Genomic DNA, 18011 nt, shown 5'->3' with positions numbered 1-18011 from the left:
TCCGATTGCCAGTGCAGATCCCTAAACCTCAGAGCCACCACCCCGTCAACATAAACTGAATTAGAAGATTTCAAAAAGATTCGGACACGACTTGTGCCCTGTAAATCCCGCTGTAAGGATTTCTCAGCATCGACGTTTGGAAAGGCGGCGTCCTCCTCCACGGTAACGTGAAGCTCGCTTAGCGCAGAGAACTTTCACAATCGATCGTGGAGGTAATCCATGTGTGGATGTAGTGGTTTGGAGATTCAGAGAACATTCTGGCTACGCATGTTCATCATTTATCGCTTCCAGAGCCAACAACTTTTCTGATCTTTATTACTCGACGTCATTTTTGTTTTCTATGGGTGGCTGTTTCCCCGAGTCCAGTCAACAAGATACAGACCCCCAGTTTGCTGGGAGTTAGCGGTTTCAGAGATCGCGGCTCCTGATATCATAGCTGAGTCATTTTTTTGTCCGATATCGTGGATAAACATAAGAGCCCTTAGCGCAATTCTGTGGAGCTTTTTCTGCTCTTCAACTCCTTTGCTGTTTCCGTTTGACTTTTGTTTTTGGTAACAGGAATAATGAATTCCTGGTTTTCGTTTCTTTTTGATTTATTTCTCGATCGGAGTCTGTTACTTTCATTACTGCACTGCACACAGACAGTACATGGATGTTGTTTTTAAGCTTCTGGTGCAAGGGATCAGCGTTACTTACTCAGGGGGCTATCCGTGGCACAACCTGACCTGTGATACTCACCAACAAGCACAATACTCTTAATGTAACAGTGAAGACCCAATGTACAGCAAGTCTGTGAAAATTAACAAAGTATTTCCATAATATTAATAACAATATGAATGTGAATTTCCCATTGGGATTAATAAAGTATCTATCTATCTATCTGTCTATCTATCCTGCCAACTACACTATCTATCTATAATAATACATTTTATTTAATAGGTGACTTTCTTAGCACTCAAGGTCCATCCATCCATCCATTTTCCAACCCGCTGAATCCGAACACAGGGCACACACAAAAACACCCACACACCAAGCACACACTAGGGCCAATTTAGAACACCTTACAATAAAATTAAACAACATTTAATAAAACAAAAAACAAGAGAATGATAAATCACAAAGCAATAATTCACACAAAAACAAAGATAACTGGCAGTAACAGTGCAAAATTCACAATTGGTATGTCAGTTTGAAAAGATAAGTTTTGAGGGCAGTTTTAAAATGTGTTATTGAATCAAGCTGACGGATATGAGAGGGAAGAGAAATCCCGAGTTGAGGAGCACAAGGAGAGGACACCTGAGCTCCCATAGCACTGAGTCTGATATGCGGTACGGAAAGTAAAGCTGCAGATGAGAATCTGAGTGAGTGAGAGGAGTGTAAGTCTGGAGGAGATCAGTGAGGTTGTGGAGAGCTTTAAATATTAAGAGCGGTATTTAGTAGTGTAATCGGTAGTTAACAGGAAGCCAGTGAAGTTCACAGAGAATCAGTGTACAACCCCAATTCCAATGAAGTTGGGACATTGTGTAAAACGTAAATAAAAACAGAATACAATGATTTGCAAATCCTTTTTAACCTATATTTAATTGAATACACTATGAAGACAAGATATTGAATGTTCAAACTGATAAACTTTATTGGTGTTTTGCAAATCTTCACTCATTTTGAATTTGATGCCTGCAACACGTTCCAAAAAAGCTGGGACAGGGGCAGCAAAAGACTGAGAAAGTTGAGGAATGTTCAAAAAACACCAGTTTTGAACATTCTACAGGTTAATTGGAAACAGGTGTTTGTCATGATTGGGTATAAAAGGAGCATCCTCAAAAGGCTCAGTCGTTGACAAGCAAGGATGGGGCGAGGTGCCCCACTGTGTGAACAAATAGTCCAGCAGTTTAAGAACAACGTTTCTCAACGTACAATTGCAAGGAATCTAGGGATTTCATCATCTACTGTCCATAATATCATCAAAAGATTCAGAGAAATCTCTGCACATAAGCGGCAAGGCCGAATGCCAACTCTGGACGCCCGTGACCTTCAATCCCTCAGGCGGCACTGCATTAAAAAACGACATTCTGTAAAGGATATTATCACGTCGGCTACTTTAGAAAACCATTGTCAGTTAACACAGCTCATCGCTACATCTACAAGTGCAAGTTAAAACTCTACCATGCAAAGCGAAAGCCATATATCAACAACACCCAGAAACGCCGCCCGCTGGCTTCTCTGGGCCCGAGCTCATCTGAGATGGACTGACGCAAAGTGGAAAAGTGTGCTGTGGTCTGACGAGTCCACATTTCAAATTGTTTTTGGAAATCCAAATGGACGTCATGTCCTCCGAGCCAAAGAGGAAAAGGACCATCTGGATTGTTATCAGCGCAAAGTTCAAAAGCCAGCATCTGTGATGGTATGGGGGTGTGTTAGTGCCCATGGCATGGGTAACTTGCACATCTGTGAAGGCACCATTAATGCCGAAAGGTACATACAGGTTTTGGAGCAACATGGGCTGCCATCCAAGCGACGTCTTTTTCAGGGACGTCCCTGCTTATCTCAGCAGGACAATGCGAAGCCACCTTCTGCATGTGTTACAACAGCGTGGCTTCATAGTAAAAGAGTGCGGGTACGAGACTGGCCGGCCTGCAGTCCACATCTGTCTCCCATTGAAAATGTGTGGCGTATTATGAAGCGCAAAATACGACAACGGAGACCCTGGACTGTTGAGCAACTGAAGTTGTACATCAAGCAAGAATGGGAAAGAATTCCACCTACACGGCTTCAACAATTAGTGTCCTCAGTTCCCAAACGCTTATTGAGTGTTGTTAAAAGGAAAGGTGATATAACACAGGGGTAAACATGCCTCTGTCCCAGCTTTTATGGGACGTGTTGCAGGCATCAAATTCAAAATGAGTGAAGATTTGCAAAACAACAATAAAGTTTATCAGTTTGAACATTCAATATCTTGTCTTTGTAGTGTATTCAATTAAATATAGGTTGAAAAGGATTTGCAAATCATTGTATTCTGTTTTACACAACGTCCCAACTTCATTGGAATTGGGGTTGTGATATCCATCCATCCATTTTCCAACCCGCTATATTCCTAACTACAGGGCCACAGGGGTCTGCTGGAGCCAATCCCAGCCAACACAGGGCACAAGGCAGGAACCAATCCCGGGCAGGGTGCCAACCCACCGCAGGGGTTGTGATATGCTCAGTGGATTTAGAACAGCAGGTTTTTGCTGCTGGAGAATGTGAATTTCCCCTTGGGATTAATAAAGTATCTATCTATCTATTATATAGTGCCTTTCATATCTATCTATCTATCGATCATTTATATAGTGCCTTTCATATCTATCTATCTATCATTTATATAGTGCCTTTCATATCTATCTATCTATCTATTGATCATTTATATAGTGCCTTTCATATCTATCTATCTATCATTTATATAGTGCCTTTCATATCTATCTATCTATCTATTGATCATTTATATAGTGCCTTTCATATCTATCAATCATTTATATAGTGCCTTTCATATCTATCTATCTTTTATATGGTGCCTTTCATATCTATCTTTCATTTATATAGTGCTTTTCATATCTATCTATCTATCTATCGATTGATCATTTATATAGTGCCTTTCATATCTATCTATCTTTCATTTATATAGTGCCTTTCATATCTATCTATCTATTGATCATTTATATAGTGCCTTTCATATCTATCTATCTATCTCGATCATTTATATAGTGCCTTTCATATCTATCTATCTATCGATCATTTATATAGTGCCTTTCATATCTATCCATCTATTATCCTGGCAGCAGAATTTTGAAGAAGTTGTAAGCGATGGATACGTTTTTGTGGGATGCCAGATAGAAAAGCACGTGAGGTGACTCGGGTATTAAGCGATACTTCAGTACTGTGTTGCGTAAGAACAGGACAAAGTCTAGAAATGTTTTGGAGATGGAAGATGGCAGTCTGAGAAATGTTACTTATATGGGAAGAAAAAGAGAGAGTACTGTCAAGAATGACACCCAAGCTCTTAACTTGGGAAGAGATGTTTGTGTTGATTTTGTTAATTCAAACAGAAGACTGGTTAGCCTCAGCAAGTGTGGATTTAGAGCCAATGAGGAGAACCTCAGTTTTATTGCTGTTTAGTTGGAGTAAATTGTGATTCATCCATGTCTTTATGTCTTGGAGACACGCCATAAGAGTATCTGGAGGGAAAACAGAAGTGGATTTATTATAGTGGATAGATATATCTGTGTGTCATCAGCGTAACAATGAGACTTAATACCGTGGTGCCGGAAGATATCACCTATTGGAAAGATATAAATGAGAAAAACAAGTGGCCCCAAAACAGAACCCTGCGGACCTCCCTGAGTAACGACTGCAATATTCTCATCATCGTCAGCTAAGGTACCCCTCTGATTGAAATACAGCAAGTTGTTTTTGCAGATCCAGCTGGAGTGCCGATCAGGTAGCGACATCACACACCGTGTTTATGCTCTAAATTATTCATGCTCGCCGTGCAGCAGCCATAAAGTGTAAGGTGGAGTGCGCTTACAGTACGCATGCATGGAAGTTCTGCGCATGCGCAAAGCAAATCGGGCAAGTAGCATGGATCGGCTAGCGACATCTCCATCGAACAAGTCTGCTAAAGCTCTGTGACGTCACATTGGCCGCGCAGACCATCATGGGATGCTGGGAATAAAAAAAAAAAAAACTTTGCCTAAGCCAATCACATGGTGAATTTTCAGGGCAAAATTTAGCAAACCGGGTCACCACTGCATTTTCATACAAACTTTTCAATGAGTTTTCTCAGGGGAAATTCATAAAACAATGTCAGTAGTGGGTGGCACGGTGGCACAGTGGGTAGCGCTGCTGCCTCACAGTTGGGAGACCTGGGTCCTCCCTGTGTGGAGTTTGCATGTTCTCCCCGTGTCTGCATGGGTTTCCTCCCACAGTCCAAAGGCATGCTGGTTAGGTGGATTGGTGATTCTAAATTGTGCTTGGTGTGTGGGTGTGTTTGTGTGTGTCCTGAGGTGGGTTGGCACCCTGCCTGGGATTGGTTCCTGCCTTGTGCCCTGTGTTGGCTGGGATTGGCTCCAGCAGACCTCCTTGACCCTGTGTTCAGATTCAGCGGGTTGGAAAATGGATGGATGGATGGATGGATATCAGTAGTCATTTTTCATGTGAATTCAAGTGAATTTTCTCCACAACATCTCTGGGAAAATTTCAGCAAACAACGTCACCAGTGAATTTTCACATAAATTGAATACAAAGTTCTACCACAAACGTTCTGGGAAAATGTTAGCAAACGCGGTCACCGGTGAATTGTATACAAAGTGTCACAGCAAGTAATGGTCGGGGGATGATCAAAGGTGGTCAGTCACAAATTTTCTTGTAATTTGAAGTGCGTTTTCACAACACATTTCCATGCAAACAAACTCATCAGTGAATTTTTGTGCAGATTTTTACAGCAAAATATCTGGGAAAAATTTAGTAAAGAAGGAAACCGGTGAGTTTTCTGCATGAATTGAATGCATGGATTCATAACACATTTTCTGGGAAAAATCAAATCAAACAAGATCACCTGTAAATTGTTACGTGCATTTGAGTGAAATTTCACTACCAATTTACAGGGACCTGCGGTGGGCTGGCGCCCTGCCCGGGGTTTGTTTCCTGCCTTGTGCCCGGTGTTGGCTGGGATTGGCTCCAGCAGACCCCCGTGACCCTGTAGTTAGGATATAGCGGGTTGGGTAATGGATGGATGGATTTTCAGGGACAAATTCTGCAAACAAGCTAACCTGTGAAATGTCACACAAATTTAATACTAAGTTTTACCACAAATATTCTGGGAAATATTTAGCAAACATGGTCAACCTGTGAATTTTCATGTGAATTTTATATACAATTTCACAGCAAATTTTGGGGGAAAATTATGAATCAATGGCGGTCACCCATAAATTTTCATGCAAATGTAAGTGAATTTTCACAATAAATTTCAAGTGAATTTTTTTACAGCAAAATTTATAGGAAAAATTTAGCAAAGAAGGTAACCACTGAATTTTCTGAATGAATTTAATGTAAAGTTTCACAACAAATTTTCAGGAAAAAAATTCAACAAAAAAACTCACCAGTGAATTTTCACACACACGTTTACAGCAAATTTTTGTGGAAAATTTAGCAAATAAGGAAGCCAGTGAATTTTCTGTGTGAATTTAATGCAAAGTTTCACAAGAAATGTTCTGGGAAAAATTCATCAAACAGGATCACATGCAAGTTGTTATGTGCATTTAAGTGAAACTTCACTTTGAATTTTCAGGGACAAATTCAGCAAACTAGCACACCAGCGAAATTTCACTGCAAATTTTCTAGGAAAAATGTAGAAAACATTTTTTGAAAATTGAATTTTTTTGTGAATTTTCGCTATGAATTTGCAAGGAGAAAAAATCAGCAAACTAGCACACTAGTAAATTTTCACACAAATTGAATGCAAAGTTTTACCGCAAATATTGTGGGAAATATTTAGCAAATGTGGTCACCAGTGAATTTTCATGTGAATTTTATACAAAGTTTCACAGCAAATTGTGGGGAGAAAACGCAGTCACCTACAAATTTTCATATGAATTTAAGTGCACTTTCACAACACATTTCCAGGGAAAAAACTAGCAGACCAGTGAAATTTCACACACATTTTATGCAAATTTCCACAGCAAATCTTCTAGGAAAAATTTAGAAAACAATCTCATCAACAAGATTTCATGTGAATTTTTTTTTTGTGAATTTTAACTATGAATTTTCAGGGGGGAAAAAAATCAAATAAGCGCAAGACTGAAATTTCACACACATTTTATGCAAATTTTCACAACAAAATTTTCTGTAAAAAGTTTAGAAAACAGGGTCATTAACAAATTTTCATGTGAACTTTTTGTAAATTTTCCCCACAAATGTTCTAAAAAAAATATTCAGCAAGCAAGGTCACAAGTGAATTTTCACAATAAATAATTAGGGGACAATTTATCAAACAAGCTCACGCGTGAATCTCTTCACAAATTTTCACTGTGACATTTCAGGAGAAAATTCAGCAAATAAAGTCACCGGCACTCCGGCAAATTTACTCTGAAAATCAATTTGGACAGATTCACTACTCACCAGTGCAACCGCAGTGCGTGCAGAAACGCAGACAAACCCTCCATGATGAGCAGAATGGTGACCGTTAAAATGGCAAAAATGGCAAAGATGACCGTCAGCATCAGTGATCCCAAGTAGGCCCTGGCAGAGAGGGCGACGTGTGGCACCATTTTCCACAGGACCTCAGACAGCTCTAAGAGGAGAGGAGACATGAAAGAAGGTTCAGATGTGGTAGAGACCCCCCAGTATCAGCAGGCAGATGGGTTTTGAAAATCCTCAGCAACTTCCAGATGCAAGGGGGAAAAAAACTCGCTGGTGGCCAAACTCTGCAGAATCTCGTGACCAGTCGCACGTAGAGGGGAGTTTCGATTGAAGGCATTGTGGGCCGAAGAAAACTGACATTGCCTTTCAGAATTTTCAGAGTACAAAACATAACAAAAATACACAAAAAGAAACCAGAAAAGAATAACAGAGCAGATTATACTGAAGATTTAGCAAACGGACACGTCAGATAACAAGTGGTGGTCTCACCTCTCTGTGCATCTCAGGAAGAACAGTCAACAAAGCTGGAGCTGAAACACAGAAGGCTCCATGACGGTGGGTTCACGGCCCACTTTGGGCTCAAGGGCTGCTGCTGGTGGGACGCGAGTTGTTATTCTTTGTAATGGTAGGGGGTCTCAGTTGGACACTGTTATGTATACATCTTCATTTCTAAATGTTATTATATGGTAAAGGAAATGGCTGTGTGTGCATGTGTAATAAAAATAAGGGGCTGTGGAGTTTAGAGCAGTGTGTGTGAAAGAAGCGATAGAGAGGTACGTGTGTGAGAAGGGTTATAGCTTTTGTGGTTGGTTCAGTTTTGTAAAATAAAGTGTTCCTGTTGTTCATCACCCTGTGGAATTTGTTTGTGTTAAAACGTATACAGAAAATACGAGTATGTAACAGACACAAACTGGATTGTGGTGGGTCACCACTCTGATGATCACACTCTCCAAAGGAGAACCTCCAACGATCAATTAACCAAAGGGGGAAATTTGGTGGGTCACAAAGACATTTAGTGGGTTTGGCAGTCAAATCAATTTGTGATGCCACTGTGACGTGGCTCTGTTTGGCAGATACTGTATCATAACAGATAGATAGATAGATAGATAGATAGATAGATAGATAGATAGATAGATAGATAGATAGATAGATAGATAGATAGATAGATAGATAGATAGATAGATAGATAGATAGATAGATAGATAGACACTTTATAATAGGCCCTATAAATTAGATAGATAGATAGATAGATACTTTATTAATAATTTTCATACTCCAGCAGCAGCATACTGATAATAACAATATTAAATTAAAGAGTGATAACAATGCAGGTATAACAGACAATAACTTTGTATAATGTTAACGTTTACCCCCCTGGGTGGAATTGAAGAGTCACATAGTGTGACGGAGGAATGATCTCCTCAGTCTGTCAGTGGAGCAGGACGGTGACAGCAGTCTGTCGCTGAAGCTGCTCCTCTGTCTGGAGATGATCCTGTTCAGTGGATTCTCCATGATTGACAGGAGTCTGCTCAGCGCCCATCGCTCTGCCACAGACGTTAAACTGTCCAGCTCCATGCCAACAATAGAGCCTGCCTTCCTCACCAGTTTGTCCAGACGTGAGGCATCTTTCTTCTTTATGCTGCCTCCCCAGCACACCACCGCGTAGAAGAGGGCGCTCGCCACATCCATCTGATAGAACATCTGCAGCATCTTATTGCAGATGTTGAAGGACGCCAGCCTTCTAATGAAGTATAGTCAGTTCTGTCCTTTCTTACACAGATCATCAGTATTGGCAGTCCAGTCTAATTTACCATCCAGCTGCACTCCCAGGTATTTATAGGTCTGCACCCTCTGCACACAGTCACCTCTGATGATCACGGGGTCCATGATGGGCCTGGTCCTCCTAAAATCCACCACCAGCTCCTTGGCTTTGCTGGTGTTCAGGTGTAGGTGGTTTAAGTCGCACCATTTAACAAAGTCCTTGATTAGGTTCCTATACTCCTCCTCCTGCCCACTCCTGATGTAGCCCACCATACCAGTGTCGTCAGTGAACTTTTGCACGTGGCAGGACTCCGAGTTGTATTGGAAGTCTGATGGCTGAACAGGACCAGAGAAAGTCCAGTCCCCTGCAGCGCTCCTGTGTTGCTGACCACAATGTCAGACCTGCAGTTCCCAAGACGCACATACTGAGGTCTGTCCCTAAGATAGTCCACGATCAATGCCACCAGGTATGAATCTACTCCCATCTCTGTCAGCTTGTCCCTGAGGAGCAGAGGTTGGATGGTGTTATATATATATATATATATATGTGTGTATTTTGTAAGACATATGTGAATGGGGAGCAACCAGAAAGCTTTGACAGTACCAGTAATACCACCACTAGCACAAGAGGGCGCTGTTTCTGGACTACTGATGTCACTTCCTCCACCTCCTCTTCAGATGTTACTCCTCTTCCTCTACTGAATGGGATATAAAGATCAGTCGATGTTCAGCTGGGTAACCTACATCCACGAGTGTCCTACAGCTCTTTGACAGCGACTGGTGTAATTTCGAGTGGTGGTGGTGACCTAAATGGTGTGGTGGATGGCTGGCTGCTCAACCCAGCCAGGATGCCCAGAAAAAAGAAAGATGGGGGAAAGCAGTTACAGAGGGACACTGCCTCCCCCAAAACGCCAGCTGGAGATGCCCCTGCAGCATAGCGGCACCCCAGATTACCGCAGGGCATCATGGGAGTTGGAGTTCGGCTTCACAGTCCTGCTGGGTGCCACCAGGACACGCTGCAGGGAGACTTGAGAATGTATATTTCCCGCATAGCCCAGAAGCACTCACGAGTCACGGGGACAGAAGCACAGAAGTACTCCTGGGCTGAAGAAATCCACAAATCTCCATCTGACCCGGAAGTGCAAGCAAGTCACATGGCTAGAAGGACAGAAGCACTTCCGGGTCAAAGACAATTTAAAGGACTGCTGGAGACTCACCAGAGTTGGGAGGGAGACTTGTGTGTAGTGCTGATTATTTTGCTTGTGTATGGTGGCGGAGGATCGAGAAGAGAAAACGTTAAAGATGTTTAGAAGAGTGGTGGCTCTGAGGCTAGGGATCTGCTCTGGCAATCAGAAGGTTGTTGGTTCAAATCCTGTAAAATGCCAATAGTGACTCTGCTCTGTTGGGCCCTTAACCTGCAATCACTAAGCACTTTGAGCAGTGAGAAAAGCGCTATATAAATGCAAAGAATTATTATTATTATTAAAGATCTTCTTGGTCATTTTACCCAGTGTGCGGTGTGTCTGTCTGTTGGGTTGAAAGAGGCAACAGCGACCTCTAGTGTCTCACAATGGGCACTGACTGTCTTTGTTAAGGTTTCTTATTTTTGTTTTGTCATGATATGGGGCTTGCCCCTGTGGTACCCCAAACCCTCTCCTCGTGTTATCTCATTTTTTTACTCCTATATATTGATGTGCACTCAATATACTTGCACAGATTTTTCTCGGGGGCGGCACCGTGGCACTGCTGCCTGGCAGTAAGATTCACTTCCCGGGGTCCTCCCTGCGTGGAGTTTGCATGTTCTCCCCGTGTCTGCGTGGGTTTCCTCCGGGCGCTCCAGTTTCCTCCCACAGTCCAAAGACATGCAGGTTAGGTGCATTGGCGATCCTAAATTGTCCCTAGTGTGTGTGCCCTGTGGTGGGCTGGCGCCCTGCCCAGGATTTGTTCCTGCCTTGTGCCCTGTGTTGGCTGGGATTGGCTCCCGCAGACCCTCATGACCCTGTGTTAGGATATAGCGGGTTGGACAATGATTTACTGACTGACTGGTTTTTCTCAGGGTGGCATGGGGTGTAACAAGGGGGAAACCTCACATCCCCCTAAAGCTCCGCTTTCTCCGTCCAGATAAACCCACCGGCCACCCAGCAGGAGCGGCCATTTAACCAGACAAGCTGCAGCTGTAAACTTGCGCCTGTAATTCCCAATAATGTCCAGCAGAGGGCACCAAAACCTTATTCTGACTTCTTGTTGCTATTTTGTTTTTTTGCGAATCATCCCACTAAACTGAGATCTCCAGACTGAAGGCCCAGACCTCTGACACACACATTCTCACACCCCCTTAATTCTGGGAGGGGTTGTGGGAGACTGGAGCCTATACTGGCAAACAAAGAGTGCAAGGCAGGAAACCAACGCTGTTCAGGGAACAAATCCACACTCCAGTTACCCTAACCTGTGCGTCTCCTTACAGATAAAGAAGGAAAATCTCGACAGACACGAGGAGAACATGCAGGTACCACACAGCGAGGTGCAGGATTCAATCCCAGTAAGCTGGCTCTGTGAGGCACCAGTGCTAATCACTGCATCGCCATACTAACCGTCTTCAGTAAACGGTGAATCATGTGATAGAAGGACACCTTGTGGTCGTTAAGGGAAGTGCATACACAACTGGTTGAGGGCATCTGAAATAAATGAAATGGAGATCCTAATGACTTTATATACATGCAAGGTGACAATGTCCTCAATGGAGTGGAGCTCTGGAGGTCCACTGCTTGACTCGGTTGGGGTCACTGCTGTTTCATGAAATGTCAAATAAAGTCGTCGACAGTCACCTGTTGAGATCATTTTCCTTTAATTTACAGTCAGGAACACAGAGAAGAAAAAAATGAAGCATGAAGAAGCAGCTCGTGCTGCACTTGGTGGTGTGTTTGAGAAATTTAAATGTGTCCAGTAGTTCAGATATCGAGTGCTTAACAGATGTTATCTGACGTCCGTTACTGTACCCACCTGTCACATGGTTGTAGATTATTTATGACCGCCATACAGACCTCAGGACCGCTACGCATTGTTAAGGGCTGCTAATGTCAGTCACCATATGAAGTGCTCAGAGTCATGGAGGACCAACACAATGGCATACAAAAAAAAGCCATCGGCTCAGATCAACGCCAACTGCTGCTAACTTGCTGCCCCCCTAGAAGATTCCACTTAGGGCACCAGTTTTGGCAAACAGCTGCCATGTTCTTTCCTTCCAGCAGTTGGCATTAATCTGCCTGAGCTCTCTGAATTCACTTGTTAATCTCACCCTGAACATGCCAGCATGGCACTCACCTGCGTGAGCGAGACTCAAGGCCCACAGCCGCAGATATGAAGCCGTGTTGGAAACGCAGCCCAGGCAGTACTCGATCGTGTGAATGGCCTGATGAACAAAAACGTCTCCCATGTTGACCTGCAGGAAGACAGTGTCACCCTTCATTAAAAAAATTCAAATCAGGGGGCGGGGCTAAAGGGTGTTAGGGGTAGGATGGGCAGAGAGGGTCCTCCATACTGGGTCAGTGGGGCGAAGCTTAAAGAGACATGTGGGCCTGCTTGACCTGTTCTTGAAAATCCACACTTTAGATAGGCAGGAAATTGATGGACACGTATGGAGGAGATGCTGTGACAGACTGATACATAGGAAGGGTGTTAGGGGTAGGATGGGCAGGTGTTTTGTTCACCCCACTGAATTAAAGCTGAAAGTCTGCACTTCAACTGCATCTGAGTTGTTTCATTTAAAATTCATTGTGGTGATGTACAGAACCAAAATGAGAAAAAAGTTGTGTCTGTCCAAATATTTATGGACCTGTGTATGTATATATATATACAGTATATATTATATACTGTATATACAGCACATACATATACATAGATATACACATATACACACATATATATTGTCACAGGAGGCTGGGGGACAGACCCATTCGGGACACCTGGAAGAACCGGGGAGTGGGCTTATACGTTCCCCGGGCCACAAAGGGGCAACTGCCCTGCAGCTTGAAGAGGCCACAGGAAAGGAGCAAGGAGGCTCAAGCCCATTAGGGCCCATGGCCACCACCAGGGGGCGCCCCAAGCCTCATGGAGCCCGGGAAACAGGCACTTCCGCCACACCTGGGAAGGTGGATGAAGATCCTTCCAGGGACGCCCGGAGTGCTTCCGGGTGAGAATAAAAGGGGCCGCCTCCCTACAATCGGGGAGCTGGAGTCGGGAGTGGGAGCAGGACGAAGCTCCCGTGAAGAGAGGAAAGGCGGCCCACGGACACGGAGAGAAAGGCCCGTATTAGGGGTGATTGGTGCAGGGAGCACTGTGTTTAATTAATAAACAGGTGTTTTTTTATAAAGAAGCGGTGTTTGTCTGGGGGTGTTCGGACCCGTGTCTCACAATATATACATGTACACATGCATACATACATACACACATATACATATTATATATATAGTCCACAATATTTGTGAATTTCCCCTTGGGATTAATAAAGTATCTATCTATCTATTATATAGTGCCTTTCATATCTATCTATCTATCTATTATATAGTGCCTTTCATATCTATCTATCTATCTATTATATAGTGCCTTTCATATCTATCTATCTATTATATAGTGCCTTTCATATCTATCTATCTATCTATCTATCTATCTATCTATCTATCTATCTATCTATCTATCTATCCTGCCAACTACGCTATCTATCTATCTATCTATCTATCTATCTATCTATCTATCTATCTATTATATAGTGCCTTTCATATCTATCTATCTATCTATCTATCTATCTATCTATCTATCTATCTATCCTGCCAACTACGCTATCTATCTATCTATCTATCTCAATATACTGATATGAAAGGCACTATATGACTAGATTTAAAGGTCATAATATAGTAAATGGAAAGACAAATATGAGAGTCATTATGTAATAAATGGATGTCCATCCATCCATCCATTTTCCAACCCGCTGAATCCGAACACAGGGTCACAGGGGTCTGCTGGAGCCAATCCCAGCCAACACAGGGCACAAGGCAGGAACCAATCCCGGGCAGGGTGCCAACCCACCACAGGACACACACACACACACCAAGCACACACCCGGGACAATTTAGAATCGCCAATCCACCTAACCTGCATGTCTTTGGACTGTGGGAGGAAACCCACGCAGACACGGGGAGAACATGCAAACTCCACACAGGGAGGACCCGGGAAGTGAACCTGCGTCTCCTAACTGTGAGGCAGCAGCGCTACCCACTGTGCCACCGTGCCACCCATAAATGGATGTATGGATATGAAAGGCATTCTATAATAGTAAAATATAAAGTGCACTATATAATGGATGGCAAGCTAGATATAAAAGACACAGCATAACAGATGGGTAGTTAAATATGAGAGACACCATATAACAGATGGATGTATGGATATGAAAGGCATTCTATAACATATAGAAATATGAAGGGCACTATATAATAGATTTGAAGACAGATATAAAAGACACAGTATAATGGATGGATTCAAATGAAGGGTCCTGTGTAACAGATGGCCACCAGCAGATTCTGATGCGAGGGGTCTAATGGGGTCCTCAGGGCGGCCAGGACCTCCACTGGATTCTCCAATTTGTTCCCAGATTACGCCTCTAAATGTTGAATGCTCTCCGAGTTCCGCTTTTTCTGCCAACTCACCAGCTCCTTTGTACTCCTTTGTTCTTTCTTTTGTTCCTTCAGTATAATCAGAGGTTTGACGAGGAGCATCCAGGGAACCATCAACAGGGCCGTCACCACCAAGAAGATCTGAACTCGTTTCTTTGGAAAACAAATCAGAGGGAAGCATTCTTATTGGCAGTGGACTACAATAAATACAATGAGAAGTAATAAGAGAGCAATTATGGAAACGTCCGGCAGGACTGTAAACGCCATTATGTACTTGGTAATTGTAGATGTGAAACACTGGAGCTGTTAGAGCAAGTTAAGTTAATAATTCATATTTCAATTACTGGAGAATAAGCAAAGTGCTATTGGGAGTTAATGGAAAGGCACATTTGAGCTGCGCCCGAAAAATATTTTGGAAATGATTTTCATCAGGGTGTTGAGACTAATTTTACATTTCATTACTTTGCTTATGTGTTTTTGCAACATTTTAAGCAACATACAAATCACGAGTATGTCATAAAAAATGGTTTCCATATTTCCACCAAATGAAATAACCTGTCCAGTATCACACAGGGTGTCAGTAATGGGATGTGAAACAGCGGCCTTGGAGGATCAACTGGATATCAGTCAATCAATCAGACAAGTCTTTCATAAACTCTCCCTTTGTATAGCGCCTTTACCTTCTGAACTCTGTCCCAGAGTCTTTACACTTATAGTGCAATTACTTTCATATTTCTACAAGGACATCAAAAGTGGAATAAAATGGGGGGCAATGGTGGGATCTGAAACAACAGCCTTGTGTGTTCCTGTCCAAAACTGTAGTCATTAGAGGATAAACTGTACATCAATCAATCAATCAATCAGTCAGTCTAAAAACTTTTCTTGTACAGCACCTTTACCTTCTGACCTCTGTCACAGGGTTCTTTATACTTATTGTGGAATTCATCTTAATAAACAGACAAGCGTATGTGTATCTGTCTGGCTGCATTCCAACAGATGGCGCTACAGAAACCTTAACACCACTTTTACGAATCTTGTAACGAAGGATAATAACAGAGATGTAGGCACTGCATTTGTCGTTCCAGCACATGGCGCATCATAAACATTAACACTCCTTTCCATGCCAAATGGCATATAACAGACAAATGCATTTCATTTGTCATTCCAACAGATGGCGATAAACAAACATTAACACTATTTTTACGAATCCTGTAAGAAAAGGCATATAACAGAGATGTAGGCACTGCATTTGTCATTCTAGCCGATGGCGTATCATAAACATTAACAGTGCTTTTACAAATCCCATACCAAATGGCATAGCATGTGTCTTTCCTGGGCGGCATGGTGGCGCAGTGGTAGCGCTGCTGCCTCACAGTTAGGAGACCCGGGTTCACTTTCCGGGTCCTCCCTGCATGGAGTTTGCATGTTCTCCCGTGTGAATGTAAAAACTGAAAATATGTGCACAATATAATTATTTTGAAAGCGTTACCATCTGAGTGGTTGGAATACATAATGTCGTCATAATGTTTTATTTATTTTAATTTATTTATTTGCTTATTTATTTCATGTGTATGTTACATCACTTTTTCTTGCCCAGCTGTCCCAGAGTCTCTCCAGAGTGTCAGCACTCCTGTCTATTGCACAACAACGGCTTTACCACTAGGGGGAGACAGAGTCAGAAGGGCAAGTTACCAGCCACTTAGCGGCAAACCTTTATCTTTATTACAACTACTGACATTTGATGTGCCTGTGTAAATTGGTGCGATATTTAATTATTTTGAAGAATTTACTATTTGTGAGACTGGGACCCTTGAGAATGTCATAAAGTGTTATGCATCGATTGTGTATTTTCAAGTCTTTGTACAAAATAGTGTCCACTATGTATGTATTTGTCGTCCTGTCCTAGAATCACCACCAGGTGTCAGTGGTGGGATCTCAGCTAGCAAGCCTTTCTATTACAATGCCATTTCTTTAACACTAGGGGGCGCCATCACACAAACGGCAAGTTATTCAATCAACTAGCGGCAAATGTCCACCTGCTCTTTCTACTGACCTTTGAGATGAAAATTCCATGCAGCGATGATTTACTTTGGAAAGAAGGAGCCACCCACCTGTGTGAGGGGAATACTCGCCAATGTTGTAAAGCTTCACCTGCCCGTCCAAGCAGCTGTGACCTCGGCAGGTTGCTGGGATTTTCTAACTCTCAGGGAGTCATCAGAAGCTGAACACCTTGCCGCGTTCAAACAGCCGATGCGACCTACCTGACTCCCGTAGAGGAAACTGTCCGAAGACTCGGGATAGCTGAACATCATCATGTTGATAAAGTGAAGGAGGATGCTAGGGGCTCGTCTGGAGGCTGATGACGGTACAGCACACCACTTGAAGATGATCAGGAAGACCAAATACCCAAAGAGCGCCAGCATGAAGGTGACCTCAGGCACAAACTGCAGTAGAATGTTCCTCGGCTCCCTGAAATGGCTGAGAAGAGATGGATAAAAAGAAAGGAACATTTAAAGAGGACCACCACACATTCCTTCCTCTTTACCTCCTCATCAGACTCTAAATCAGTGACGTCCACAGAATGAGGTGAGGGTGAACTGTGATGGGCTGGCGTCCCGTCCAGGATTGATTCCTGGCTTGTGCCCGATGCTGCTGGAATACGACTGTCCGGACTTGGGAGTGTCGTACTGCGTCATGGGGCTGTGTTCAAATTCACTGAAATCTGAGCAACATGGCGGGTGAGGGTCTCAGATATGTAGATAAATAGGGTGGGCTCGGAGGGTACGGGACACACGTGCAGACAATGATTAATGATTGGGTGGCAATCGGGGGGCACCTGCACCCTCATAATAGTAATAAAAGGGAGCCTGAGCAGCACCGAGAGATGATAGAGAAGGACAACTTCACGGAGGAATGGGCAAAGGCGGCATGCCAAGGTGTGTTCTATCAGAGGACTAAGCGCCATTGTCTTAGAGCTGCAGCCCCCCTAACACTTTAGCCTTGAGAGATGTCAGTGCAACCAGAAACCATCCATTTGATGTGAGGGTCCTCCTGCTGGTGGGAATCGATCAATAAGCGGGTGTCAGACACCTGCACAGGGTATGGAGGGTTGTTGTCAAGTTGATGACCTCCACCTGAATTGTCGACTCCCTCAATGTATTTAAGAAGAGTTGAAAGACCCCCATGCTCGGTGAGTTTCCATTTAACTGATCTAATCTAGGAATCGTAAGTCGCTTGTGTTTTGTTCCGAGCTCTTCACTTGTGCGGATCATTTTTGTCCCCTTGTCCTGTCACACTTGTTTCCTAACAGCCCTGATGTTTACTGGATTATGTGGACCTCCTTTGTAAGTCACTTTGGATCAAAGCACCTGCTAGGCAAATTAATGTGAATGTAAAGCAAAGCGCCTCCTA

General features: G+C 43.1%; 1 protein-coding gene across 1 annotated transcript in view; it reads right to left on the bottom strand.

The window, feature by feature from the left end:
- Positions 1-18011, bottom strand: part of si:ch73-173p19.2 (V-type proton ATPase 116 kDa subunit a 1) — a 154351-nt gene that overhangs the window by 567 nt on the left and 135773 nt on the right. The window contains 4 exon segments of the mRNA XM_051928808.1: positions 7153-7324; positions 12256-12373; positions 14634-14753; positions 16862-17078. Of these exon segments, the coding sequence (XP_051784768.1) occupies positions 7153-7324; positions 12256-12373; positions 14634-14753; positions 16862-17078 (627 nt within the window).

This window comes from Erpetoichthys calabaricus, chromosome 6, assembly GCF_900747795.2.
Source record: "Erpetoichthys calabaricus chromosome 6, fErpCal1.3, whole genome shotgun sequence".
Classification (NCBI taxonomy): Eukaryota; Metazoa; Chordata; class Cladistia; order Polypteriformes; family Polypteridae; genus Erpetoichthys; species Erpetoichthys calabaricus.
Note: the sequence above shows the minus strand (reverse complement) of the source record. Positions and strands in the feature narration are given on the sequence as shown.